General features: G+C 48.4%; 10 protein-coding genes across 10 annotated transcripts; 5 read left to right on the top strand and 5 right to left on the bottom strand.

Annotated features, from left to right (window-relative positions):
• Nucleotides 1-719: 719 nt before the first annotated feature.
• On the bottom strand, nt 720-1,891 carry LACBIDRAFT_297146 (uncharacterized protein). Its single transcript, XM_001880646.1, has 5 exons — nt 1,810-1,891; nt 1,735-1,762; nt 1,546-1,605; nt 1,368-1,495; nt 720-1,316 (listed from the first exon to the last, which is right to left on the bottom strand). Exons 1-5 carry the CDS (start codon nt 1,870-1,872, stop codon nt 969-971), a joined length of 627 nt encoding a protein of 208 aa, XP_001880681.1. The 5' UTR covers nt 1,873-1,891; the 3' UTR covers nt 720-968.
• Nucleotides 1,892-2,133: 242 nt separating this feature from the next.
• LACBIDRAFT_297145 (uncharacterized protein) lies at nt 2,134-4,703 on the top strand (the record flags this gene model as incomplete). The annotated part of the gene is made up of 6 exons (XM_001880882.1): nt 2,134-2,365; nt 2,503-2,695; nt 2,745-3,271; nt 3,340-3,582; nt 3,634-4,024; nt 4,085-4,703. 6 exons carry the CDS (start codon nt 2,134-2,136, stop codon nt 4,701-4,703), a joined length of 2,205 nt encoding a protein of 734 aa, XP_001880917.1.
• A 1,017-nt stretch (nt 4,704-5,720) lies between these two features.
• On the top strand, nt 5,721-7,111 carry LACBIDRAFT_297144 (uncharacterized protein; the record flags this gene model as incomplete). The annotated part of the gene is made up of 8 exons (XM_001880881.1): nt 5,721-5,867; nt 5,923-6,137; nt 6,186-6,351; nt 6,399-6,473; nt 6,524-6,670; nt 6,729-6,815; nt 6,871-7,040; nt 7,093-7,111. 8 exons carry the CDS (start codon nt 5,721-5,723, stop codon nt 7,109-7,111), a joined length of 1,026 nt encoding a protein of 341 aa, XP_001880916.1.
• A 125-nt stretch (nt 7,112-7,236) lies between these two features.
• LACBIDRAFT_297143 (uncharacterized protein) lies at nt 7,237-8,715 on the top strand (the record flags this gene model as incomplete). Its single annotated transcript, XM_001880880.1, has 6 exons — nt 7,237-7,392; nt 7,448-7,645; nt 7,704-7,790; nt 7,841-7,950; nt 8,004-8,017; nt 8,066-8,715. The coding sequence occupies 6 exons, from the start codon at nt 7,237-7,239 to the stop codon at nt 8,713-8,715; spliced, it is 1,215 nt and encodes a 404-aa protein (XP_001880915.1).
• Nucleotides 8,716-9,264: 549 nt separating this feature from the next.
• Nucleotides 9,265-9,540, bottom strand: LACBIDRAFT_297142 (uncharacterized protein; the record flags this gene model as incomplete). Its single annotated transcript, XM_001880645.1, has 1 exon — nt 9,265-9,540. The coding sequence occupies one exon, from the start codon at nt 9,538-9,540 to the stop codon at nt 9,265-9,267; it is 276 nt and encodes a 91-aa protein (XP_001880680.1).
• A 2-nt stretch (nt 9,541-9,542) lies between these two features.
• On the bottom strand, nt 9,543-10,628 carry LACBIDRAFT_294193 (thiamine pyrophosphokinase Thi80). Its single transcript, XM_001880644.1, has 6 exons — nt 10,429-10,628; nt 10,298-10,370; nt 10,143-10,238; nt 9,954-10,097; nt 9,791-9,902; nt 9,543-9,742 (listed from the first exon to the last, which is right to left on the bottom strand). The coding sequence occupies exons 1-6, from the start codon at nt 10,620-10,622 to the stop codon at nt 9,600-9,602; spliced, it is 762 nt and encodes a 253-aa protein (XP_001880679.1). The 5' UTR covers nt 10,623-10,628; the 3' UTR covers nt 9,543-9,599.
• Nucleotides 10,629-10,758: 130 nt separating this feature from the next.
• Nucleotides 10,759-12,522, bottom strand: LACBIDRAFT_297140 (uncharacterized protein; the record flags this gene model as incomplete). The annotated part of the gene is made up of 6 exons (XM_001880643.1): nt 10,759-11,455; nt 11,503-12,125; nt 12,182-12,241; nt 12,298-12,348; nt 12,409-12,420; nt 12,475-12,522. The coding sequence occupies 6 exons, from the start codon at nt 12,520-12,522 to the stop codon at nt 10,759-10,761; spliced, it is 1,491 nt and encodes a 496-aa protein (XP_001880678.1).
• A 255-nt stretch (nt 12,523-12,777) lies between these two features.
• Nucleotides 12,778-16,011, bottom strand: LACBIDRAFT_297139 (uncharacterized protein; the record flags this gene model as incomplete). Its single annotated transcript, XM_001880642.1, has 2 exons — nt 12,778-15,564; nt 15,625-16,011. 2 exons carry the CDS (start codon nt 16,009-16,011, stop codon nt 12,778-12,780), a joined length of 3,174 nt encoding a protein of 1,057 aa, XP_001880677.1.
• A 150-nt stretch (nt 16,012-16,161) lies between these two features.
• LACBIDRAFT_190509 (uncharacterized protein) lies at nt 16,162-16,920 on the top strand. The gene is made up of 5 exons (XM_001880879.1): nt 16,162-16,185; nt 16,235-16,363; nt 16,411-16,501; nt 16,552-16,670; nt 16,719-16,920. Exons 1-5 carry the CDS (start codon nt 16,164-16,166, stop codon nt 16,769-16,771), a joined length of 414 nt encoding a protein of 137 aa, XP_001880914.1. The 5' UTR covers nt 16,162-16,163; the 3' UTR covers nt 16,772-16,920.
• A 1,674-nt stretch (nt 16,921-18,594) lies between these two features.
• LACBIDRAFT_297137 (uncharacterized protein) lies at nt 18,595-20,944 on the top strand (the record flags this gene model as incomplete). Its single annotated transcript, XM_001880878.1, has 5 exons — nt 18,595-18,842; nt 18,895-19,259; nt 19,311-19,456; nt 19,508-20,815; nt 20,870-20,944. The coding sequence occupies 5 exons, from the start codon at nt 18,595-18,597 to the stop codon at nt 20,942-20,944; spliced, it is 2,142 nt and encodes a 713-aa protein (XP_001880913.1).
• Nucleotides 20,945-24,951: the final 4,007 nt, after the last annotated feature.

Here is a 24,951-nt window from a genome sequence, read left to right as displayed (position 1 = left end):
ACGCTTCAGCTGCCCTCGCAGCTGCCTCTTTATCTCCCTCGCTGCTCTCTGCTGGAAGCAAACACATCTCAGACCACCGTTGCTTCCATTTATCGGTCGTAATGGGTAAGCAGACCGCGTCATATCCTTTCGATCGCGCTTCAGCCACGATTCTGAGCACCGGGGTTTCATGTTCGTCGTTAGATGGTTGCTCTTTGGATGCCTTGGAGAGGTCTTCCAGCGTAATGAACGTAGATATAGTAGCAGATGCATCCCATGGTGCCATGGTCGTTTGAACTCTTTGCAATGATAGCAAGGTTGGTTGGAAACAGGTTATGAAATTTGTATGAAATGGGAAAATATCGGTTGTATTTGTTGGAAACAAATAACGCGCCAATATATACCGTAACACTTGCTCTCCTCAAGCCCCTGAAGGCCTGAAGCTCGAAGCTTATAGGCTGACGCGGGCAAGAGGTCTTTTTGCAATAGACGTTCCTTACATAAATAACGTGTACGAGATTTTTGGGATGGTTGGCCACTGAATAATATTATTTTATTTACATTACACTGCTGGTGCAGAGGCGTTGACGTTTGAGCAACTCTTGACAGCTCTTGACATGGTCCTTTCTACCTGGCGGCTTCACTTCAAGTTGTGAAGCAATATAGTATTTTGATTACAGTAAGTGTGTCTTAAAACATATTAAAAATATGATGAGGGGCCAAGAAAGCACTTTCTATGAGAATACGAACCGTCTCATTCATATTTTTCACTACAGTGGCCTTGAAATAAATCACAGCAAGCAAAGTTAGCAAACTGCAAGTATGCACTTGGTGATGACATTCCCCCTGATCGAGTTTGTAGTACGTCTTGATCACGATCAACGACCCTTCTGATCATGATCAAAACGTCGGATCGGATTGTCGTTGCTGCATTTATCCCGAGTCATGAGAACAATATTCCAAAGATGCACATCAGCTCTCGAAATATTTTAGCAAGTGCCGTGATCTGTCCTCATTCTTTTTGACGGTGTGTCGTTGGTTACACGACTTCGAATATCTTCCTCCTCAGTCGACATTTCGAACCCAGTTACCACGCCTTCCAAAACCGTCCTGCTCACGGCTTGTCGAAGCTCTTCTTCTGGATCTCGGTTTTCAACCTCTGCTCGCTGCATGATTTCCTGAACGGATGCCATCAGGGCAGATGTCAACTGTTCAGAAGCAACATGCTGTGAATGTTGCGAAGGCTGTTGACTACGAGGGGCCGATATTGAGGCAGTTGAGGTGGTCTCCAAAAAACTGGCAACCGCCGCAAAGTCTTCACTGAGATGTTCGATGGGCTGGGATATAGTTAGCAGACCGACGCCATCGTGAATTACAATCAGACGCACAGAAATTCCTTCGTTATTGCGACGGTCCACGACTGCACCGTGGTCGACGAGCCACCGAGCGGTTTCGATATTTTCGACAGTGTAAAGTGGCGTATCTCCATCTTCATCAGTGATATTTACGTCTCCACCTAAAGAGTAATAGGTGAGACAGCATCAGTAGTGTATCGCGAGATCGCACCATTCGCAACCAAATACGCCAGAACCTCGATCTGCCCATAGGAAGCTGCAGCATGCCTTCCTAGGTATAAGAAAAGATCCTGGGTGAAGTCAACAAATATTTTTCATACATCGGAGTATAAGTGTTGGGATCGGGAATGTTAGGTGATATGGCTGTGAGGGGTCAACGAAAATTTCAAGGAAAAGTAGCCAGTGGGCTTGCATTGGTTAATCAGTTCCTGTTGGCTTTGTAAGAAAAAGACGAGCAAGATGAAAGGAAACTGACTTTGACACGTTCGAGGTCTCCGTCTCCTGCAGCAACCCATAAATTTTTCTCGACAAGGGCCATTGGTGGTGGTTGCTTCTTGTGGTCGGATCTGTTGGCGGATCTGTGCCGATCTAGCGCCTGTTTGGGAATTCATTATGACATACTTACCGTCGGACAGAATTGTTTGCAATGAGAAAGAAATACTCACAGAATGAGTGAAACCTTTATTCTGAGACCGGTGTGACTTGTCTCACTCGTCGTTGTGCTGATCGGTTCTTCCGTATCCGACAAAATCGTCTTCCAAACCACTTAGTGGCTGACCGCATCTTGCTCGGAACCACCATGAGCTATCTCATGCAGAAATCCTACACACACCAGCACGACCCCCAGCACGACCAGCACGACGTCCATCAGGATCAAGATGTCAAACCACAGCTCTCCCACAACGGCAGAATAAACATATCATCACCAGTTTATGACCCCAACTATAACCCTCATACCGCTTCTCCCTCTCCCTCCTACTCTTCCGATCATCAACCCACCACTCTGCCTAAAGTAGGACAGACTCGTTGTTGTGAGTTTGATATTTCTGTTCTTTCCTTCCGCGATCGTTGTTCGATCATCGTTGCCGAAGCGATTGTTTTTCGAACCCTATGATCGTCCGCTACATTGGTTGCCTTCCCTGAACGCTAATCCCCTCATCTTTCGCAGACTGGGCGTTGCTCTCAAATGACCTCCAATTCATCTACCTCGACCCTGTGCTCGCCCATCATCTCGAAGGCCAAGCGGACCTCCTTGTCGGAAAGTCTCTTCTGACTTTTGTCCACCCTGACGAGCAGGGGACAGCAAAGCTTGACCTCGGTAGCGTACTTGAAAGCAGGACACTACATGGTTCTATCACTCGGTATGGCTACATCCTTCTAATCCACTCCTCTTGCTCATCGTTGATGTAGTGTAAGATTTTCGCGCCTCTCTAAAGTTCGTCGCATGCTCGGCTATGACGGCCCACCTGCTCCCTGGTCAGACGCAGATAAGATAGCTTTGGACAAGGATTTTATGGCTGTCGATATCGTCATCAACTGGGCCGCCGACGGCCTCGTGCTTTGTTTTATCCACGCCATTGTCGACCTAAATCCAAATGATAACGATGAACATCATAAAACCCACTGGACCAATTGGTGTGGTACGCCCTGCATGGATTTGGACCAGATCAACCTCCTGAATCGCCGGCTGTCCGTCTGCGTCCCCCGCGCTGACATGTCCCGCGTGTTCCAGATTCTCTCAAGCCATCCGGATCGAACCCTCTTGCTCAGCTGGCCCCCAGATCAGGGTCAAGGTCTCGATGAAGAACTCGGCAAACTCGTGGCGAGAGTCACCATTGGTACTGGAGGCAACGATGCCAAAACGAGCTGCACACGCAGGTATAAAGCATTGCAAGACACGCCTTGGGGACAGGTTGAAAGCATATTCATACCGCATGGTAAGCAGACCCCCCCTTTTCGCCCCATGCCCAGTGGCAATTGATGCAACTTCTTTTTTGTACTTTAGGCAGCATCATATTTGCTTGTCACAAACTAAATCCACCCTCTCGCAGCGACGCCAACCCCAGCACAAATATGCAGCAGCTTGGCTACTCTACTGGCTATAATGTCCAGCAAAATCCACCTTTTTATGGTCAGGGATCGTCCTATGCTCTTCCGCCAAGCCAAGCCGCATCATACACTAATACCTATATTTCTCAATCGGGTTCTGGGATACAAGGATCGTACTCACCGCAACGGTGGTCTCAAAGTAGGTATTCCCCCCAGCATTCTATGCGACTAAGCTGATGGCTTCCATCAGCCTTGCCTGCGGCTATGAGCAACCTCCGTTCAGGTTCCTACCCGCCGCCACCACCTCAAGGAACCCAGGCATGGCCCCAAGTTCCAGAGGCGCCATCTTCGTCCTATATCGACACCGGAAGCTTACCCCAAACATCTTTTAATCGTTCAAATTCGCCCGCGTACTCATATTCTCCGACCACTAGTAGTAGTGCAGGAACGTCTCCTACATCCGACTTTGTTCCTCCCCCTCGGCGTCGTGTGAGCCCTGATTCTCCGAAGGACCAATATTCACCCACCGGCCGAAATGTAGGAAACCGGCCCATGGGGGTTCTCAAATGCTCAAGTTGCAAAGCGACATCGAGCCCTGAGTGGCGCAAAGGGCCAAGCGGGAAGAAAGAACTTTGTAATGCGTATGTTTCTCTTGGAATTTAAGTGGGCACATTCTAATTAACGATTTATGATTGTATCAGTTGCGGTCTTCGTTTTGCTCGATCGCGCGCCAAAAAAGACGGGAATAACCTGACACAGCGCCGACGAAAAGATAAGGGTATTGTCAAGCGGGAGTCTGCCACCCCCCCAACATCCGCCTCTCCCTCCTACTCCAGTATCCGCCGAAGCTTTGGCGATACCTCATTCTCGACATCGTCTCCTGGATCTGCATCGGGGAGTGATATCTATTCACACTCGAATCGTCACGTCCTAGACAACATGACACCCTCTCCCTCCCCTCCGGCCTCAACTATGAATTTTGTACATTATTCCCCAAGTGGCGATAACCGACCACCTTACACCAGCCATTCGAACGCATTCTATTCTGCTCCTTCCCCACTCTCCCACCCCCCAGTATCCCATGAACAAGAGCAGCAGCATAACACGCAGCTTCCACCCTTGGGCCAGCTCTCGTCTTATGGGGGTAGTCGACACTCACCTTTGGTTACATCCTCATCCCCAATATCACATTCGGCCCTGACCTCCACCTTGCCGCCTGCATCTTACGAACGCGAAAGGGACAGGGACAGAGAGCTTCCTCCGACGCCGCTATCCGCCGAGCCACGACACTCTAGGAGGTCGATTCTTACCCAACAGTAGCTGCTTTGATGAACACGCCTGAGGAATGTCAATGGGAGACGTGGATCGGTATCCATCAAGGGCGGCGGCTGGTCTAGCCGAATGAATTGAACGGTCTGCATCTTTACATCTTCCCTTCATATCACGACGGACGTGCACCCCACTGCCTCACCTCAACTATATTGCCTCGCCTCCATCCGTTTGGTCACATAATAAGACGGACGATAATAACTTAAATCATGCCCCTTTACTACACGTAAACTGTATGTTCAGTTTTTAGTTGTTTTCTCTTGTCAGCCCTTTAATCTACCACACCCCCTCGTGTCACCTCGCGTATTTTTACATAATGCATTGACTTTAGTGTTGAAATTTGACAGTTGAACGTTGAACTTTGACGTTGAGGAGCACTAGTACGAATATAAAATGGTACCGCGAGTCCTACGGGGGTTAGGCTCTCTTCGCACTACCACTAGTCCGTCGTGTGTGAGTTCAAGTAGAATCATGATCAAATGTCTGGTAAACTGGTGTATACAAGGGAACTGGAATGACTACTTACTTATGGCCAGGTAAAGGCTCATAATGATTTAAGACGAATTTATCTTGCATTTACAGTATGTGAGTGTCCCCTCCAAGTTTAGCGAGGACGACACGAGCCATTGCGCCCAGCATGTTTATTCTTTTCTACCCCTGAATCCACTCTTCACGCTTTACAGACGGAATGCTCGCGCGAGCAATTACCCCCAACGTCATGGCACATACCTACTAAGAAAACAACCGAAATTTCTCAGATTCATTCTGGATTCATTACGACACACGCACCGTCACATTAAACGCCGCAAATTGAACAAGCCTGAGGGGGACGACTTTGACATTGTACAGCCACATCAGCAAGCATTTATTTAAAGGCTGCTTACATTACACATAACTCTCAATCGGCATTTGGTACTTGAATCATGAAATCCACAGATTCAACCCTGGAGCCTGGAACTAATAAGTATGTTTCCACGACCATAACATCGCGAAAATCAAGTCAATGACATGCAAGATCGAACGCCACAGCAAGGGTCGTCTTACCAGAACCCTCAGTGGACGTGGACACAGACGAAGAAGCCCCAGAGGAGGGGACGGTCGGGGAGATTGATGATGGAGACTTTTTGGCGGATTTCCCTGACGATACTGAGGCAAGCACACACGATTTATTGTCTCCGACTTCGGCAGCTTGACCTGTCTCTCTGATCAGGAGTTGGAACTTGTCCATGGACGCATCGGTTCACTTGACAATTTGCGGCTTTATAGATTTTCAGGGCATTTGAGGAAGCTGTGTCTGCGGCAAAACTTCATCTCCCATCTAGATTCGGAGACGCTTCACCAGCTGACGAAGTTGGAGGAGCTGGATTTGTACGATAACAAGGTCAAGACGGTTGGGGACGCCCTTGATAAGTTGTCTTCGCTGACGTGAGTGACGCACCGAGTCTTTCAATACCCATCTTGAATTTTTGTCAGAGTTCTGGACTTGTCTTTCAATCTTCTTCGAGCTGTGCCGGATCGGTTGGAATGTCTGACATCTCTGCAGACCATCTACTTTGTTCAGAATAGAATTTCAAGTATCAGTGGCTTATCTTCTTGCGGCACGCTACGCAGTTTAGAATTGGGAGGAAACAAGATTCGCGTGGGTTTTCTTCTTCCAACTCCTCTTTCATTCCTAAACTTCAACAGAAAATTGAAAATCTCGACTCATTGGTCAACCTAGAGGAGCTTTGGTTGGGTAAAAATAAGATAACCAAACTCGAAGTACATGCATTTTGGCATCTCACTTGGCATCTTACAAAAACAACCGCCAGGGTCTCGGGGCGTTGAAAAAGCTCAAGATTCTCTCCCTACAATCAAATCGTATCACAAAACTGGAGAATTTAGAAGAACTGAATGATCTTGAACAACTTTATCTCAGCCACAACGGAGTCAAGCGCATCGAGGGCCTTGAACATAATGTGATTTGTGATTTCAGGCGATGATGTTTGCGCTCGTGTCCTCACCTTCGCAATATAGTCGAAGCTTACAACGCTCGACGTTGGGAACAACTTTATTCCGGCAGTGGAGAACCTGTCTCATCTAACTTGCCTTGGAGAGTTATGGGTAAGTGCCGATGTTAATATATTTCTACCAATCCAACAACTTGTGCGCCCGCAAGATGAATGGGAACGTAATACCCGACCTTCGAGCCCTCGAATCGGAATTGGGCAAAATAGCTACCCTAGAAACCCTGTATCTTGAGGCAAATCCATGCCAAGCTGCGGACATGACTGGATATCGGAGGAAGATTATGCTTGCGCTTCCTCAGCTGAAGCAAATTGATGCGACGTAAGTATATCTTCATTTCCTTCCAATGGTTTCTAAATGCTGCTTGTTCAAGGTATGTGAGAGGAACTTGAGCTCGGAAAGATTGGGAAATTTCTTGGAAATTTCTGTTTTGATACCTTTTGTACCGTGACCTACTACATAGTACATGTTATATAAGCACTGCTGTATCCAACTCTGACTACGATTCACTATCGCTATGTCCCATGCAAGCAAGGCGAAGGCCAAGGGCGTCAGTGCAAGCTCTTTCTTTGACCTCAAGGCCGAGCTTTCGAAGAAGGAGGCGGAATTTGCCAAGAGTAAAGCTGCGGGGAAGAGTTTAGCTATTGTTGGGGGCGTGAAGCGACCAGAGAAGGTATCTTTGGTGGTGTACTGCTCAAAATCAGAACTTTTATTCTTCCTTGTCCCAGAAACCAACTGTCTGGGCCCGCCAAAACAAAGGCGTTAATTCACGGGCCTCGCGTGATGTAGAGCTGGAGGCTATAAGCAAGCCAACGTTAGAATCCGCTCGTGCCGCGCTTGAGCGGAAGGCGAAGATATACGATAAACTCAAGAAAGGAAAGACGGGTGGTTTGACTGATAAGCAGTACGATGCGCTTTTGGTGGATGTGAGTGTTTGACTTTCATATGTGCAAAATGAGTCTGACTTCACGAATGCCTCTGTAGTTTGACGCGATGCCAAACGCGTCTTACGAGTCCGATAGTGAAGATGAAGATGAATCTTTAACTGTCCCGCGACCGCCAAATGATGAGGTACAGGATTCGCTAATCTCTTTGAGACTTGGGCTCATCGAATATCCCAGCATGATCCTATCATCGAATACGAGGATGAGTTCGGCAGAGTACGGACTGCCCGCCGCTCGGAGGTTCCGCGCAACCTCGTTCCTGCGCTGGAGGAAGTTGACCCGGACGAGTACGTGTTCACCGTGTTTTCTGAATTGCTAATAACTCTTTACATCAACACAGAGATATTATTATTCGTGAGTTGTTATCCCTTCTCTATTATTTTTACTAATAAAGACGTTCAGGCAACCCTGTCAATCATTTCCCCGTATATGAGCCTTCTGCGGAAAGAGTGACGGAGATCGAAAAGGCGTTTGCAGAGGAGAACAACCCGCTCGGAGTTCACTTCGATGGCTCAAAAGAAATTCGTGCGAAAGGTGCTGGGTTCTATCAATTTTCTGCCGACGAGGAGACGAGGAAGGCACAAATGGAGGAGCTCAAGGCTTCCAGGGAAGAGACAGAGAGGGTGCGGCGGGGAACTGGTGCTCTTAGTTCGAAGCCAGGAGAGGTTGAAGGCATGCACGAGGTAGATGCGCCTGGGACTACTGGTACGAAGAGTCGAGCAATGGAGAAACGAAAACGGGAACTAGAGGAGAGGAGGAAGTTGATTGAAGCCAAGCGACGGAAAATAGACGGAGGCGTAGACATGCTCGCCGCCAACATGGCGGGCTCGTCCACAGAACCAACAGTCCCAGGACCGTCAACAAGTGCAGTGTCATTTCCTGTACCGAATGACCCCTTCGCTGCTCTTGAGGCTCAAAGCTCCACCTCAAAAGCGAAAGACAGTGGCAAGACCTCTCTCCCCGATGCACATGCCGCCCCCGTTCTTGAAGCCGATGCATTTCTTTCGCAACTGGAGGAAGTTTTTCTCGGATCAATGAAGAAGAACCGCTGATTGAAGGGTCATTCTACCACATGGATGGGAGCGAATCCTTTCACCTACGGCAACCTCACTATATACAAGTGAGAAAACCATACCCACCTATTCAACACATTCCCCTCCTTTATGATTTCCTAACTGGTTCCTTCCCTTCAAGAATATCACGATGCACCCGGGAGGACCTTTATCGAATCCGATTTCTTGGGTTCTCCAACGCGCTTTTTATAAACTGGACGAGTTAGAGGATGCAAATCAATATTCCCCCCCCCTGGAAGATTTTTAGCATGCAAAGCCGTCTCCCCCTCGTGATTGGGTGCCACCATATACATCGTTCGGGGGGAATTTGTCATATGAACCAGTCGGGCATCAGCGTAGGTGTTTGTTGAGGGATATTACGCCAGTCTCCGTGGCTTCAAAGGTCGTAGCCATATCTTAGTAGCATTGGAAGTGAATACAAGGGTATTTCAAAATCCAGACTCTAGAGCTCTTCTCTTCGACAAAAACATGGCGAATCAATGCTACATATGATTGGGCAGTACCTTCACGGAAACCTATCTTATAGCATCATCCTCCTGAGACTGGGCATATAACTGCAACCTCTTCATCACCCCTAAGCACCAATTTCTCTGGATCGTCGACCATCTCAGCATCGACGCTCCACTGGCTGCATTCTAACACTTTTTTCAATTGTGTATTCGGATGGAGCGAGATCAGAAGGTCTCCCAGAGACGCGAGGGGAAGCCCAGATTGAGGGATCGTAACGACCTCTGAAGTAAGTCCTACTGTCGTGGAGGCGGCAGCGAAGTAGAGAACTGTGATGCTTGGTTTAAAGTTGGACATGATTGAAGATCAGCCTGCAGAAAGAAATATTCTATTTTCCATCATAATCTACGCATGATCTACACCATTTGCGAAATCGTGGTTATATCCTTCAACTCTACCGTCCACCATATAGGTTCTGAAGTCTTGATCCAAACGTTTTCACCAGGTAACAAATGGTTCGAAGTAGATATCAAGCCGTCGAATGAGGACACTTGATCGGCTGGGAAAGCTTGGTTATCCGCAATGTAATGCGACTGAAATCACTTACTCAAATTCCACCTCAGCCCAGTCGTTGACAATTTAGTGGAGTTGATCCCGACTGGTAACAAACCACACGTCTGGCCGAGGACGTCATGGTCTATCTCTATGAAATGTTCTCCCTGTGTAAGGTTAGCTTAGAGAATGGAAAGGAGCCGCAAAGGTCGACGCACAGAATCCAGGACCCAGCCAACATTATCATCCGTAACGGCAACAACGGACTTGCGCGTCTTGCGAAGCTTGTGCAAGTACGACAGGAGGTGAATGGTTTGGTCCAGGCGCCCAGCGAGCCCCCCAAGGAGGATAACCTTCAACTGCTGGGGCATCATAAGCTATTATTTGACGGAGAAGATACTTTATACCTCAGACGCGCCTGCTTGCTCCTTGTCATGAATGGCAGATAAACATTTCATCAAATCCGTTGAGTCCTGATCATTGTCCTGGATAATTGGCACACCCTTGACAAAGACCAGAAAGTTGAGAACATGTGCGTTGGCATGAGGGAAACACAAATAACATGAGAACGGTAGTATTCCTGAACATCAGGTCGTATGGAGTCAAGATCGCCCTTGATAAGATGCGGGAGGTAGCTAAGGATGAGAAGATCATCAGTGCAGTTCGAAAGTGATAGACCAAGAGTCAGCGGACTGTGAACGCAATTCATCGCCTTCAAAGAGGTCGTAGAGACGGTTGGCGCCGCCGTCAGCGCAGCAACGCCATTCACAAGACAACCAGACACGATGAAAGAGAGCGGCTGAGAAGGGCTGGTTTAAGATGATGAGAGCATGTCCTAGATTGCCGTGTTTGTTGCCTTGCAGAAAATTCACGTTCCACGAAGTCATGGTGAACGAGATAACCCTGATACTCAATCGACGTTGTCCGATCACTCATCTATTACCAGCTGAATAGCTCCTCTAGGAGGCAAAAACGCTACTACTCCAAGTACATCGACAAGCTAGCAAGCACAAACACCCATGCCTATGAACCTTGATTTCTCCTCGACCAGTTTGAAAAGCTCAGCGCCCCTACAATTCCTACAACAAGCAATGCCGTCCCCGCGCCGACCAAACCGGGGATATAAAGGTACCAGGTATTGTCCAAATCATCAAGATCAGCCTTGCGGTTATCGAGAAGTGTCATCTCTTCCTTCTTTCGCCGTCTGCGAACAGTCGGAATGTCATGATCCGGATCAGTCTCCCCAGACCGAACACTTTCTGGGGCAGAGGCTATGTCAATGGAAGGCATTTCAAGCTCTTGGCTTTCTCCCACTCCGCGAGGTGGTGATTCGCCTTCGGCAGGAAGGGATGGAATATCAAGGTTGGGTTGCAAGAAACGTGCTCGTTCAAAGTATTTCCCAGCGGCATCACGATCGCGCTTCCATGCCTCAGCCCCACCCTCGCCAATCTGAGAGTGTAAAGGCATCCGGATGGAGGAAAGACTGGAATACGAAGATGCAAGCAGGGTAGACGCGGCGCCCTCAAGATGGAGAAGACCTGCCTCGAGATACAAGCGAGCAAGGCCTCGCGATTCGCCTATGCATTGTAGGTAATAAGAAAGGGTTCCCCGAGTAGCTGATCCATCTGATTCTGTGATGTCGAAAGTGGTCGAGAGCGGCAGATAATGCGACACCAGCCGCATGGTTGCCGACGGGACATGTGCTTGATGCCATGCACGACTACAATGGCAGATGAGACAAAAAACCGAAGAGCTGAGAAAACTCACAGGAAATATTCGAATGCTTCCTCTTTGTCTTTCCGAATATCAGACAATTCCAAAGCAATAAGAGCTAAACTGGTGGGATCCATATTGTACTGGTGTTCAAGCTCCTGACTAGCATGAAAAACCGTAGAATTGGCCGCACGAGGTGACAACGATTCTGGGACTGGACCTATGATGAGGGATGGCCATATGATAGAGGCATCCTTTTCTAGATGTATTGTCAGAAGTCTTCCGGAGTGAGGAGAATGCAGCGATTCCAATGACGAGAATGAAGACGTCATACTTCTCAAGGCGGCATGGCCCGGAGAAACAGAGCGTGATGTCGCGATGTTTGAGTAGTTTTTTCGCCGTGGTGGAGGAAAAGCACGTTCATCGGCTGAAGAAAGGGTAGGTGAAGAAAGCGCTGGAGATGGAGCATAGATATCTTCGGCATCTGAAACTTGACCACTCTCGAGTGAGGCAGCGAAGCTACTGGATATGTCAGGGTCTGATACGAAGGCGTATGAGGAGTGAGTAGATGCCGTAGACGTCGTCGAGGTTGTCCTCTCTCTAGCCGAGAGTCGTGATGCTCGGGGTTCCAACTGCCACACAGAACTTCCAACGTCAACTGTGCTGTACAAGCGACCCTGTGTAAACGCATTCAACTCTCCTGAACTACATGAAATACAGGTGTGCGACATACTTTCACAGTAGGGGGGTGACCTCGAACACCGACAATCAAGAAATTTCGGTCAATGAGCACCTGTAAAGAAAGGTGATATAAGTAGTGCGTCTCAGTGAACTGCGTGTACGACTTACAGAAAGGTCGTCGTCCTGAGTGTTATGAGGAACCATAAGAAGCACAGTGGCCTAATAGTAAGAGTACTATTGAGGGTTTCTGACGAGAATACAACATTCAAGGCGCTTCACCTGATCATGCGACTGATTTTGGAACAGTGAGGCAGAGCTGCAGAAGGGCAATTCTAAATTACTTACCTGGTGCCATGAGTATGGGAAATAAGGTCGCTCATTAAATTGTTCCATGATGTATCCAACGAAAGAGAAATGCAGCGACGGCGCGTTAGACAGGGAGAGTCAGAATTGTAGGGACAACTTGAAGAGCTGCCGCTGTGACTGCTAAAGAGCATATTGATGTCACCTCAGTTACGCGTTACGTAATTTACAAATGCGGATGTCAAAGCAAAAATTTTGAAAGTGTGTGGACCAGAAAACTAAGGTATAAGTAGTATGCGATAGGTATAGATAATGGAGGAATGAGAATAAATAAGAAAAGAGTGGCTATGGTAGAAAAGGAGGTCCCCCCTGTCGGGTATTTGTTTGTTTCATTGTCGTCGCTATCCTCTTGATCGTGTCCTTTTCAGCCTCCATGTGTTGAATCAATAGTCCGTCTAGTTTTCGAAGAGACTCCTGCGCCCGCTGGTTGTTTCGCCAGGTTGCAACGAGCTCCGTGGTCTTTGACCCTTGAGGGTCGCTGGGCTCTGCAGCCGCAGTGGCAGGCGGATGGCTTTGTGTATACTTGTAAAAATCGTAGGTGGATACAGGGAGAGTGTGGCTATGGCCTTGGTCACTTTTTCGGTCTGTGAAAAAAGGAGCGCGAACAGGGATATTGCCAATTGGTTTCTTTGAGGTGCTTCCACCAATAGGCAGGAGGTTTTGACGGAAGCCTTCGACAGGCCGACCAAGACCGATGTAAGGTGTGGAATGATTTCCTAACTTCATGATTGATGGCCTCGGATTTGTGACGGGGGTGCTTGAGATGGTACGAGTCCTGGGATCGACAAACAGGGCTGGCCGGGGATCAACAACTTCCGTTTCTTCATCTTCGCTCTCCGAGGACGACTCTAGGTCGTCCATAGCGTTAGGTTGAGTTTGAATGCTGTCAAAGAAGGATGTAGGTGACGATGGGCCAGGTGCCGAGTGAATCGAAAGAGGAATAGCTCTTGGCGGAATTGCCAGCGACAACGGCACGGGCTGATTGTGATTGCCTCGTTGTTGTCCTGACAGAGGGACGGGCGGGGCTGTGAGTTCAGACACACCGAAGTGCATTCTCAACCTATTAGTATCTTGTTCGAGGTCTGACACGGAGCCAAACGACTGCTGATGTTCCAGGTAGCGAAGAGAGGACGATCGAGGGGGAGGTGGAAGGGCAACATGGGCAAGGGAGGATGACATTCGCGGAGGAGGCGATGTCGTGGAATATCGTGGGGGCACCGGACTACCTTGAGCAATACGGTGTTGTTCAATGCCGAAACTAGATTGACCAAGCGCAGAGGACGAGCGGGAGCGAAAGCCATTGTTAAGAGCATCCTGAAACGCTGAGGTGGTTGGAGACGATTGGGAATATTCTGACAACGAGGGCCGCCCATTCATTGCGGACAATGCGATCGAGGTACGAGGCTCTTCTTCAAATTCTTCATCGGAGTAGTGAGACTCTGATGTTGATACACTTGGAGGAACAGCTGGATCCCTAACAGTATCACACGACGAATACGCTTGTGAAGATGATCGAGAGTACATGGTAAGCGTTGGCATGGGAGGAGGGGTCATCAAAGTCTCTCTTGCAGACTCGTATCCCTCCGAGAGTATGGGCGACGACATGGTCCGTCTAAGGGTGCGACGCGAAACCTGGCTTGGAGATCGTACTACGCTTAACGCTAAAACATCGTTCATGAGATCCACTTGCGATAGAGAGAATGGAGCATTAACGAAATTTCGCCGTGGGGGAGGCGTGAGCGGTGTCATGGGACCTAAAGGAGTCTCAGCGCGCATTGGTAAGTAAGAGGATCGTAAAGCATCGCGGATGACATGCGAGGACGGTACAAGCAGTCCATTTACATCTCCTTTCAGAGCAGACGCCTCACTTTGAATCGACTCATTCCGAACATGAATCGAATGAGAAGCATCGATTGAGTCCATCATTGGTTTATCAATGATCCGCCGCTCGAGAAGTCGCGCTGATTCTAAGTGTTGCAGATGCGGCGATGCTCCTCTTAAGGGTGTAGCCGAATCTGAGCGTGGTGACGCTAACGGTGTGGAAGCACCAAGAATATGAGAGAAAGTTGACACGTCGGGCGTTGCGTCTAAGGAATGATGAACGGCTTCATGAAGTAACGCCTTTCTCCAGTCGTCGTCAGTATCATAGGATGATGATATGTTGAGGCTTGTTGGCGGAGGCAGGCGATCCGCAAGCACCGCCGCACCCAAAGAGTCTTGCACGCCTAAACCATGTAGTGCAGATGCCTGGACTGCAAACGGATAATTCGAAGAAGGCAGCGGAAGGTCCACCGCGTCAGTAGGATCAATCACATTGTCGAATACCTCTTGTTTCGCCTTTTGAGAGCCATGATCTAATCGTACGCCCCGATTTTTTAATTCCTGCTCCGCTTGCTTTGCAGCAACGGAGATGTCGTTCATTTTCTCCCGTACCACCACCACTCGACCTCTTGAACCAAGCCCGGCGGAATGAGGAGATAGACGAGGCACTTGAGTTGAAGAACGCGGCTGGTGAGGGGGTAAAGCATACGATGCAGTGATGGAATCCGCGGCTGTTCTTAACATCGGAGTTGTCGGATCGAAACCTGGAGTCGAAGGAGGGTTTGGTTTCGATTTCGATTTCCCCACTCTGAACAAATCCAAGAAGGCGGGCGTCACAGGTTTTGTCGTCTTTTTTGGTGGGTTTGAGTTGGAGGTGGCGAACGCGGAAGGGAAAGGTTTCGAATGAGCAGGAGGAAGAAAGTAATTGTTCTTCACGAGGAGACGAAGACGATACGATACATCGTCGCCGTCATAATCCTGCATGTCGTTGTCGTCAGGATTGAATGGGGAGACATCCAGTTGATCAACTTGTTCTGCAATCGAGCGAGGGGACGGTGGTGACTCTGGCATTGAAGCTGTCGATGTCGACGGTGGGTACAGGGAGGATGAGGTCCCCGATTGCTGGGTGGAGACGGAGTCCCGTACATTGGCCACAGGCGTGAGGGCAGGATCGCGAGAGAAAGCTGACGGAGGTGGTTTATACGAGGTTTCGATGACAGGAAGGCTCGATGCTTGTCGAGCAGCTTTGGACTATTGCGTTGGACAGGTGATTAGATGCTCTGAAGGCGAACAGAAAATAGATTGACGCACCAGTTTGCTGGACCCAGGGGACGGCTGTGGAACATCTACAAAAGTAGCTTCTGCCGCAGTGACAAGTTCGGTACCCTGAGAACTTGGTGTACCAAGTCCTTGCCCCTCAGTTCTCTGTGGAGAACGAGGTGGACGGTCAGGTGGGATCAAGCCTCTCGAAACTAGCGTCGGCACTGCTTCTGGCTCTTGAACGAAAGGCATGTCAATGTAAGGGAGTTCGGAAGCAAGGTTGGTGGAAATTTCCTCCTGACGCGACGAGGCTCCTGTGACAGTCTTGGAGCGCGTCCTCGTCCTCGACCGACGCGTGAGACTGACACCACTGGCAATGCTAGAGTTGCTTGCCACGGAGCGTATCGAAGGCGGTCGTTGGACCTCTCGATCCGCCATGACGGGCAACGGTGAGGACATACCGCTGACAGCCAGGCTCGGCCAGGGCACATTGAGGTGCAAAATTATTTATTTAATTCAACTTTGGGCCCTGAGTTTGCCACGGCCAAGCGCTCACCGTCGTTACTCCTCGTTGCCTGCTCACTCCACCCATGTTTGGCCAGCTATTCTCTTGTAAGTCAACACCTGTAGATTCAATAAATTCATTCAATTACCCACGTAGATTTACCTCCATCTTTGTTGGCGCGTTGGCAACTGCTCGTCGCGGTCACGGCTATCTTCAACACGGTTCAAAACTTCATGACCCTCAAGCTCACGCGTCAAATTTACAACAACATACCAGCTACCTCCGGTATTTTCACCTTCAGTTATGAGGGATTCTGACTGATCCCTCGGCAGTCACCAGTCTTCAGGCAAGGACCTTCGCGGTTTGGACACTCACATCAGCGGTTGTCCGTGCTTATGCTGCCTATCACATCAATGAGAAAATGTACGCCCTTAATATTGTTTTCTTTCGGTGCCCTTTCAACTTTTTTTTAGAATCTATGACATGGCCATGTTCACATATCTCATTGCGTTCGGGCACTTTTCCTCCGAAATCCTCATCTTTCGGACTGCCAGAGCCAAAGGAGGCGTTATTAGCACCGTGATTGTTTCCAGTATGTTCATTCTGTCCTTCTTTCCGACATCTTACTGATGATATGCAGCATCGTCTTTAATATGGATGTTTTTGCAATACGATTATTATGTACGCTCGTGACACATCTGGTACAAGTATTCACCAGTCTGCTCTTCTTGATGAAGAAAAAATTCTCTTTATGTTGGACCTACATAAAGGATTTTCTGTTTTTGATGATGTACCCTGCATGTTACACTTACAGCTAAATGCAAAATCCTAGACACCTCCGCAAAATTATCGCCTCGCTTTGAACAAACAACCACATTTGGCGCATTTCCGTATCATCATGACCCATGCCCGCGATTGGAGTGAGGAGTACTCCATTACATGACATATACCCTACTATAAATGGGGTGCTACTCATATTACCCCAGGAAACTATTGGTGAATACTTGCTGAAGGCAACCGGCGTGTCTAAATGATGTCCTGAACGATGTCGCTGGGTCGAATGATGTCGCTGGGTCGAATGACGCAAGAATGACGGTGAAAAACATTGTGAATGCAATAAATAAGCTGCTAGGAAATGCACCCAAGAAGCTTGCGTCATTCGCGCTCACTTCTATCCTCAAATGGTTATTTACGCGAAAGCGAGGCGGAGTCAGGAAAGTTCATGTAAGAAGAGCGTGGTGTCCGGAACAACAGCGACATCTGAGTGCGATATTCGGAGTAATCTACCGAGAAAAAAAAAGCAAGACTCGAAGATTTGTTGACTGTGTTGAGGAGAGCCAACCGTCATCCACTACGCAGCAGATTTGGGTTGCCATCGTCATTGCAGTATTTCACTCCGCATCTTGATTTTCGGTTTTACAACAGCTTGGAGTGACTCACTCGTTCACAACTTGACAACGTCACACTCCAAAAAAAATGTTCACCAGCATGACACTGGCATGACGCATGCTGCAAACAAAGGCGATTCAAATGAAGTGTACGTTCCCTTTGAAGGCCGTGGCCCTCTGGGGATAACAGGGAGACCATCACCAGAATCGGTTTCGACCGGAACAAGTCTAGACAAGTTTCTGACCGTCTGCAGATTCAAGAACAACTACAGGTCAGATAGCGTGACTGAAGGTGTCTGACCACTTTCGGTACTTACTGTGTAGTTACAGAAAGCAAAGGGCAGGTCAAGGCTCAAGCAGCAGATTTATTCTGACCCTATTCCGACGACATCTTCTCCAGGATGAGAACTACAGGCTGATGATATAATGTGAACGCACGTTGTTATTTATTTTTTAAGGGATTCCGTCCAATGGGGAATTCACGTTCAACGAACGTTGTCCCTCAGTTTGAAGCAAGTATGAAGTAAACTTGAAGTGAACCATCTTAATGCGGACGTAAAGTTTACAGGGGTGAAGGACCTGCAGGAGGGTTGCGACAGCCGGAAAGATTTTCGACCAACAGCAGGACGTAAACAGGTCACAAGACCCCGGTTACGGAACGAAAGCCATGGCAAATTTTCTGCACTTTGCGAGCACCCTGGTTAGGATTATTGGAGACCTGAGAGTGGTCGGATGACGCCAACCTTGCGCTACCTTGCGCCGTGCGGTAGGCGGAAGTATGCCAAGGAAGTGATCGGGTCATATGACCACATTGTTTTTTTTTGCAAAAATCATCCACAATTGCGAATCGCAAGGGCATTCAGCGCTGTAGTTTTGTACTGATACTTGAGCGCTTGAGCACGAAGGATTGAGAATGTCGCGTAAACGAATGTCAAGACGGGTGTTCGGAGACGGATGAAAGCCGGATTTCGAGATCCGGGACAAATTGGCATCATGACATGCCGAAAAAGGACAGCATCCTCATTTCGTTTTATTCTCCGCATTCCTCGCGTGACGGCGGACCTTTGCATCAGATATATAATCCCTTGAGTCAAAGAAAATGCCAACAATCCGCATCAACTTTCTTGGATGTCCACCATCGAGTATCCGTCTGAATTGCTCTACGCCATCTGTGCCCATGTTTACGCCTCTGGTCTGCACGCTGCCGACCCGTCGCTGGACCCGCTCATAACGAGCGCAACGGGTATCCCAACTGCACATCCGTCCTCGGCCCCCCCAGGTAGTTGGTCAGAGCCAGTGACACGCCGCACGCTAGCAAACCTCTGCCTCGTCAATCATGCTTGGTACGAAGCTGCAAAACCATGGCTTTGGCACAAGTGCGTTCTTTAGCCCCTTGACTTTTTCTTTCCGAGTGACTATTTTGTGTAGGCTGGAAGTCCGCTTACCCCGCACCTGGCTTTCTCTTGTGGAAGAAATAGCCTGGAATTACGAAGAGGAGACCGTCGACATTGTCATGGACAAAACTATCAAGGCTGCAACAAACGCTGCCATTGCTTCAAGCTCGTCCGACGCAGACAAAGCTGCGGTTCTTAAGCTAGAAGAAAGTCTTTTTGACTCTTATGACTCTCCCGACACCGCGATATCCCCCGACTTGCTGTCCCCCGTTCCGTCTCGCGACCCCAGTCCCAGGCGTTTGAGGCCGAAGAGCCAGAGTCCAGCGCGTTGGAAGATTTTGCGCTCCATTAACGACGCTATTCAAGATGTCATGGATCGTCGCTCTCCTGGAATGTATGGTAGGTATATCTAAGTTGCCACTATCGTTCCATTGCTAAACAATAAAACAGTACCTACTCCCGTAGACCCTCGTCCCGGACGATATGTTCGCCATCTCGATTTTAACCACTTTCGAACAATCGGCATGCGTCGCTCAGTGGAAGAGGGCGTTACCAGCCGTTTCGTAACAGGCGACCGTGTTCAGGCCTTACTCAAAGTGAGTATTTCGACGTTGTCTATAGAATGACGGTGCTTATTGGAACAACAGGAATTGCCGAACCTTACCGCATTCGGTGCTACTGAATATATGGATGGGGCACTCACCCTTCCCGTGCTAAATGAGCTATTCCTCCGTGGTACCCCTTCAGGCGGTCGAGGCCGTCCTAGTCGTGGCCGTGCACTGATCGACAGCCATGACGTCGAGGAGGAGGACCGAGAACGACGAAGAGAGTGTAAGGACCTTGAGGCTGTTGATCTTACAGGTTGTGTCAGTGCTGTTTTTGTTAATGCTTTCACCGACTTCGTGAACGCTCAATTGCTGCCACCCGCGGATAGCAATTCCGGTGGTGAAGAGGAGAGCGGGGGTCGCCGTTCTAGACGGGTAGTAATTGACGAGCTGACCTTTCCCGGACTCCGGAGACTTGGTCTGCGCGGCGTCAAATCAATATTACCTCGCTATCTAGGGCCATTTGTTCTAGCTTTTCCTTCCCTGACCCATCTTGACCTCTCTGGAACTCGTGTAACTCCCGACATCCTTGAGTCACTTGGTGACTCTCGGACCGTGCGGTTGAAATCACTCGCTCTCGCTCGCTGTATCAAGCTCACCAGTGAAAGCATCAGACATTTGTTGATTGACTCTCCGGTGACCAGTGAGCTGACTGAGCTCAATCTTTACGGCGATATGACATACATCTCCCCACTCACTGTGGAGCACTTGCAAGAAATATTTACGCTCGCTCCTTGCTTCCTTAGTGGGCAGTTGCTATACCTGGACTTGTCAAGTGCCCCCATCGACAAAAGCCTTCTCTCCCTCTGCAAGCCTCAGCCCAAGCTCCGTTCCTTTGGCCTTTCGCATGTATTACAACTTGAACTAAAGGCCGTCACCGACTTCCTCAAGAACAAGGCGCCCACTGTTGAGATCTTGACTTTGATCAATACATCTCCGGAACTTGACATTGTTCGTACTGGCATGAATGGCCAATCAAGGCAATCCTCGATCGCTTTACACACTCACCTCATCAAACCACTATGCACACCGCCTTTTTCATTTAGTCTGACAACTACACCCGTTCCACAACCACCGCCAACGAGGCTGCGCGTTATCGAACTTTCGACGGCTATGCTCTGCGGCCTTGGCGCTGGAGCAGGCGCATGGCGGATCGTCCGCAGCAAAGGAGGTCGGGGATGGTATGTTGACACCGCTAGCGGATGGGTTGCCGAGCCGGGCTCTGGTCAAGGAAGTGTCTTAAGGAGAGATCTGCCACCCGGACACCCTATTAGGGTAGAAATGGAGAAGCTCTCTGACGCCAATGGGAATGTCAGCAGCGGTGTGGGATGGCATGCTCGCAAAATGGAGGTGAGTTTTTCCCCTGTGGTATGCTGCATCGGCGATATTGATGGCCCGAGCAAGGTTTTACATGGCTATGGTATGCTCGGTCGAGAAGACGGCTTATATGGGGCTGTTTCCTTTGCCTATCAGGGTTGAAGGGCCAAATCAAGCTGGGTACTTCCCCCAGTGAGAGGTATCTCACCAACATCTTCAGGTTGCTCGATCTCAGAGGGTTTTATGTGCCCTTCTGTCCATCATGGTTCGAAGACAAAATGACCTTTCTCCACTGTCATGGTCCGACGGCGAAGGTTTTCCGTTGTTATTGATTGATATTGATTTATTGATATGCCACTTAGTGAATTATGAGCACTGACCTTGGGTGCTGGTGCTCATACCTGTGCGTAGATATATACGAGTGTCTATAGCAGATACAATAAAAATGCTAACAGGAGGCTAATGCGTCTCAATTCATCTGTTGGACTTTTCTGTCATTCACGCAACATTGTCAACTAGTGGATCCGGATCCACATCTGTGCGTCCCAAGAGTTGCCACTTTCAAGTCCTATGCAGCCTTTGAAAACAAAAAGAGTATGCTTCTATTGCTCGCAGTGTTTCTTTCTTTTTTTCATTGCTATCAGGGGCTTTCGCTCACTATGCCTCACACTCAGAGTCAAGGGAAATTCAATTGGCACCTGCCTGCTTGCCCACATCTTCCCGCACACCCACAAAAAAGTCGCATTGCCATAATCCCTGACAGTGGATAAATAGAAGCACAACAAACACCGCTTCATCGCAGCAAAGTGGCGAGGGCCGCGTTCCACGGAAGCACTGCATGGCCTGGCATAAAATGTCCGAGATTTGAATATTTGCATTTTACATTTGGGCGAGAGCCCCCCCTTGTCGTGCTGCTCGGGAAAGAGTCGGACACACCAGCCTCATTGATGACCACGTGAAGAGATAGTGACGGATTTTGTGACGATCGGGTGAACAAGTGGAGTCGGCATTGCAATGAGGCAGATAGGCGAGCATCATAGCGTTCAGAATATCTACTTGGCATGTTGGAAAGGCGGCCAGATCTGGAGATAAGCAACAATTTGGGGGGTGAACACCGTGGGAAAGTCTCCAAGACCTAGCACAGGTGTTGTGACCTTGTCAGGGACGTCTCCTTAACTATATAAAGAAATAACACCGCATTTCCACTCAACCGCATAGCGTTTATCTCTCATAAGACAGCGTTCTCACCCCCCACAGCAAAGACTTCACAGGAGTCCTGATCGATACCCTTGAAAATGGGTGTGTTTCCTATCATGAAGCTGTTTCTATGGCAGGCTGACCACAATTATCATTGCAAAACCTACAGAATTAGCGGGCGACGAAACTACGGCTGTGGACCACACTATACCCGACCAACCAAGCTCACCGACCAGAACTGCATATCCGCCCACTAGGGGACCCTCTCATAGACGATCGACGCGCAACGCAACAAGCTCAGGATCCCGTTTCGAGCACATACGCCGCCAAACGACCTTGATGCTAACCCCACAAAAGAAACTTGCACCACCTCCTACTTTTCTTAAGAGCTTAAAGGCCATCTTAATCGCATCATGTGAGCTTACATTCGCCTCCACGATACATTCTTCGCTCAACCGCCGCAGGGTTGAATCTTCTTCTCGTGTGTATACCCGTATCAGTGAGCGTCGCCGTTCTCGAAGTTCCCCAGGTTCTCAGATTCTTCTAGTGGGCCCTACACTGGGCTCTTCCAGATTCAAACAAGAACAAAGACACCCTCGTTTTTATCTGTGAGTGGTTTTCAGCAAGATTTCGATTTTGATTTACCTGCGGCCGATAGTTTCATTTTTTTCTATAATACCCCTAGCGAAGGTGAGCTTTTTGTAGCATACAAAGCGTTGATTTGATTAATGTGACGCAGTTATTGGCCTTTGCCACCGATGAACTATCAATCCGAGTGGGTCAGACATTGGCTGGACTTCTTAATGCTACTCTTGTGAGTGTTCTCGTACCCCTTTGAATCACTTCAGGCTAAATAAAACTCTTGCTCTAGGGAAACGCGTATGTCTCCTTCTATATAATCGCTGGTTGATTATTGACAAAGTTTCAACACTTTGCTAGCGTTGAATTAATCGTTGCAGTAAGCATCGACAAAAACTAAAATTTGATAGATAACGATGCCGTTACAGATTATTGCCCTCGTGAAATGTGAATTGCGAATTGTACAAGCATCATGTAAGTCCGTCATCCTACGTCATTCTTGCGATCGGGAGGGTAGACGCCCAAAAGTGATCGATCAGCGCTTGCAGTACGAAAGCTTATTTTTACCTTCCAGTGGTCGGCTCTGTCCTCAGCAACCTGTGTGCGCACGCTAGCTTCTTTCAACCGCCTGGAGATCTAATCGTTGACGTTGCCAGTACTCGTCCTGGGCATGTGCTTTTTTGCAGGAGGGTTGAAGTACTCAGAACAAGGCTTTGGAATTAGTGCGCTCATCGTTTTTGTGAACATTTCCGCCCTACTTATCGTATTTCGTAGGTGCCACACAACTCAATTCGTCGTTGTTGACAATCAGTGTCATCGGGGTTCTCCTGCCGGCGGCTTTCCACTTCGCCGCTGATCCACAACTAGATAACCCAACCGAGGCAGCGGACATTTTGTCAGTTAGCCATGGTGTGAGTTCTGCCTTCTTCTTCCTTTTCACGAAGGCATTCATCTCGTTCACAGGTCGCCATAATTCTTCTTTTCAGTAAGTCTCAGGTAGCGACTAAGGCATTATTTTAGACTTATCATCTGAACAGTCTACCTTGGCTACCTATATTTCCAACTTTACTCACACACCGAATTGTACTCGGACGACAACGCCATTCAGTCAACAAAATATGTAAAGAAAGCCAAGGAAGATAGGGATGTAGTTGAAACATTCGTTGCAAACACGAAGGCAGCAGCAACTGGATTCTTCAAAGAGAAGACGAAGGAGGGTATGACCTTTGGTGGTCGTGCCACTGCTACTAGCCCTCGTTCTATCGCCCGCAGTTTCTCGGATATTGAGGAAGCTCAGGAAACTAATATTGAGGAAGCTCAGGGAACTAATTTAGAGGAAACTCCGGCCGAAGACGAGGAGATAGCAGAACCTCAAATGACAGCCTGGATGACCATTCTTCTATTGGCCGCCGTAACTGTGGTATGTTCCGTTGACTCTTCTCGCTCGCAATGACACTATGCCATCTACAGCTTGTGGCCATAACCGCTGAATGGCTGGTTGATTCGATCAATGGTCTTACGGAAACCCACGGCATCAGCAAAGAGTTCGTTGGGATGATACTCCTACCTATTGTGGGCAATGCCGCTGGTAATTATTCGATTTATCATTTCTACTTCACATTTTTAAGGATTGATTCACAGAGCATCTAACGGCCGTTACCGTTTCAGTGAAGGATAAATTGACCTTGAGTTTGGGTGTCGCTGTTGGCTCTAGCATTGTGAGTTTTGTTTGTCCAAAAAAAAGAAAATCAAATTTTATTTCATTTCCTTCCCAGCAAATCGCTCTCTTTGTCATTCCGTACGTCATAACTTGATTGGATCGTGATTGCACCCTTAACTCCTTGCTAGCTTTATCGTAACCTTGGGCTGGATCATAGGAAAGCCAATGACTCTATTGTTTGACCCTTATGAATCAGTTGCCATGTTTCTCGCAGGTAAAGGCTCGGTATAATTCGCTATTGTCACGCACTGACTTTTTTTGCTGCAGTTCTCACCGTCAACTATGTGGTGCAGGATGGTAAATCGAATTGGCTCGAAGGCTTCATCCTTATGGGTACGACAATGGCAAAAAAAAATTCGAACAAAAATCGCTCATTTTCGAACTTCTAGGTCTATATGTTATCCTCGCTGTCACATTTTGGTATTACCCAGGTATGTTTTTATCCTTCAATACCACCCCTATCTATCTGATAACTTTCGCACAGGTTCCGATCCCTTTGGCGTGCTTGCTACTTGCCATTAAGCATATACCCACCCATATCTATACCCCTTATAAATAAATCATTGTGGAAGGTCAGGATCGTTTCATAATTTTCTTCATATATTCTGCTAGCCTTCTTTACTGTGCGTGTTACTTATAACTAACTGCATAATCGTAGACCACATCTGAAATT

The sequence above is a fragment of the Laccaria bicolor genome, genomic scaffold (genome assembly GCF_000143565.1).
Source record: "Laccaria bicolor S238N-H82 LACBIscaffold_11 genomic scaffold, whole genome shotgun sequence".
Classification (NCBI taxonomy): domain Eukaryota; kingdom Fungi; phylum Basidiomycota; class Agaricomycetes; order Agaricales; family Hydnangiaceae; genus Laccaria; species Laccaria bicolor.
Note: the sequence above shows the minus strand (reverse complement) of the source record. Positions and strands in the feature narration are given on the sequence as shown.

Excerpts from the sequence above, each read along its gene's own strand:
- LACBIDRAFT_297146 (XM_001880646.1), bottom strand. The coding sequence starts at position 1,872 with ATGGCCCTTGTCGAGAAAAATTTATGGGTTGCTGCAGGAGACGGAGAC. Across the intron at positions 1,763-1,809 it reads GAGACCTCGAACGTGTCAAA|GAACTGATTAACCAATGCAA; the intron begins GTCAGTTTCCTT and ends CAAAGCCAACAG. Across the intron at positions 1,496-1,545 it reads GGCGTATTTGGTTGCGAATG|GTGGAGACGTAAATATCACT; the intron begins GTGCGATCTCGC and ends ATTACTCTTTAG.
- LACBIDRAFT_294193 (XM_001880644.1), bottom strand. The coding sequence starts at position 10,622 with ATGACTTCGTGGAACGTGAATTTTCTGCAAGGCAACAAACACGGCAAT. Across the intron at positions 10,371-10,428 it reads GGCGATGAATTGCGTTCACA|CTACCTCCCGCATCTTATCA; the intron begins GTCCGCTGACTC and ends TCTCATCCTTAG. Across the intron at positions 10,098-10,142 it reads AGCAAGCAGGCGCGTCTGAG|CAGTTGAAGGTTATCCTCCT; the intron begins GTATAAAGTATC and ends ATGATGCCCCAG.
- LACBIDRAFT_190509 (XM_001880879.1), top strand. The coding sequence starts at position 16,164 with ATGTTTGGCCAGCTATTCTCTT. Across the intron at positions 16,364-16,410 it reads CAACATACCAGCTACCTCCG|TCACCAGTCTTCAGGCAAGG; the intron begins GTATTTTCACCT and ends ATCCCTCGGCAG. Across the intron at positions 16,502-16,551 it reads TATCACATCAATGAGAAAAT|AATCTATGACATGGCCATGT; the intron begins GTACGCCCTTAA and ends ACTTTTTTTTAG.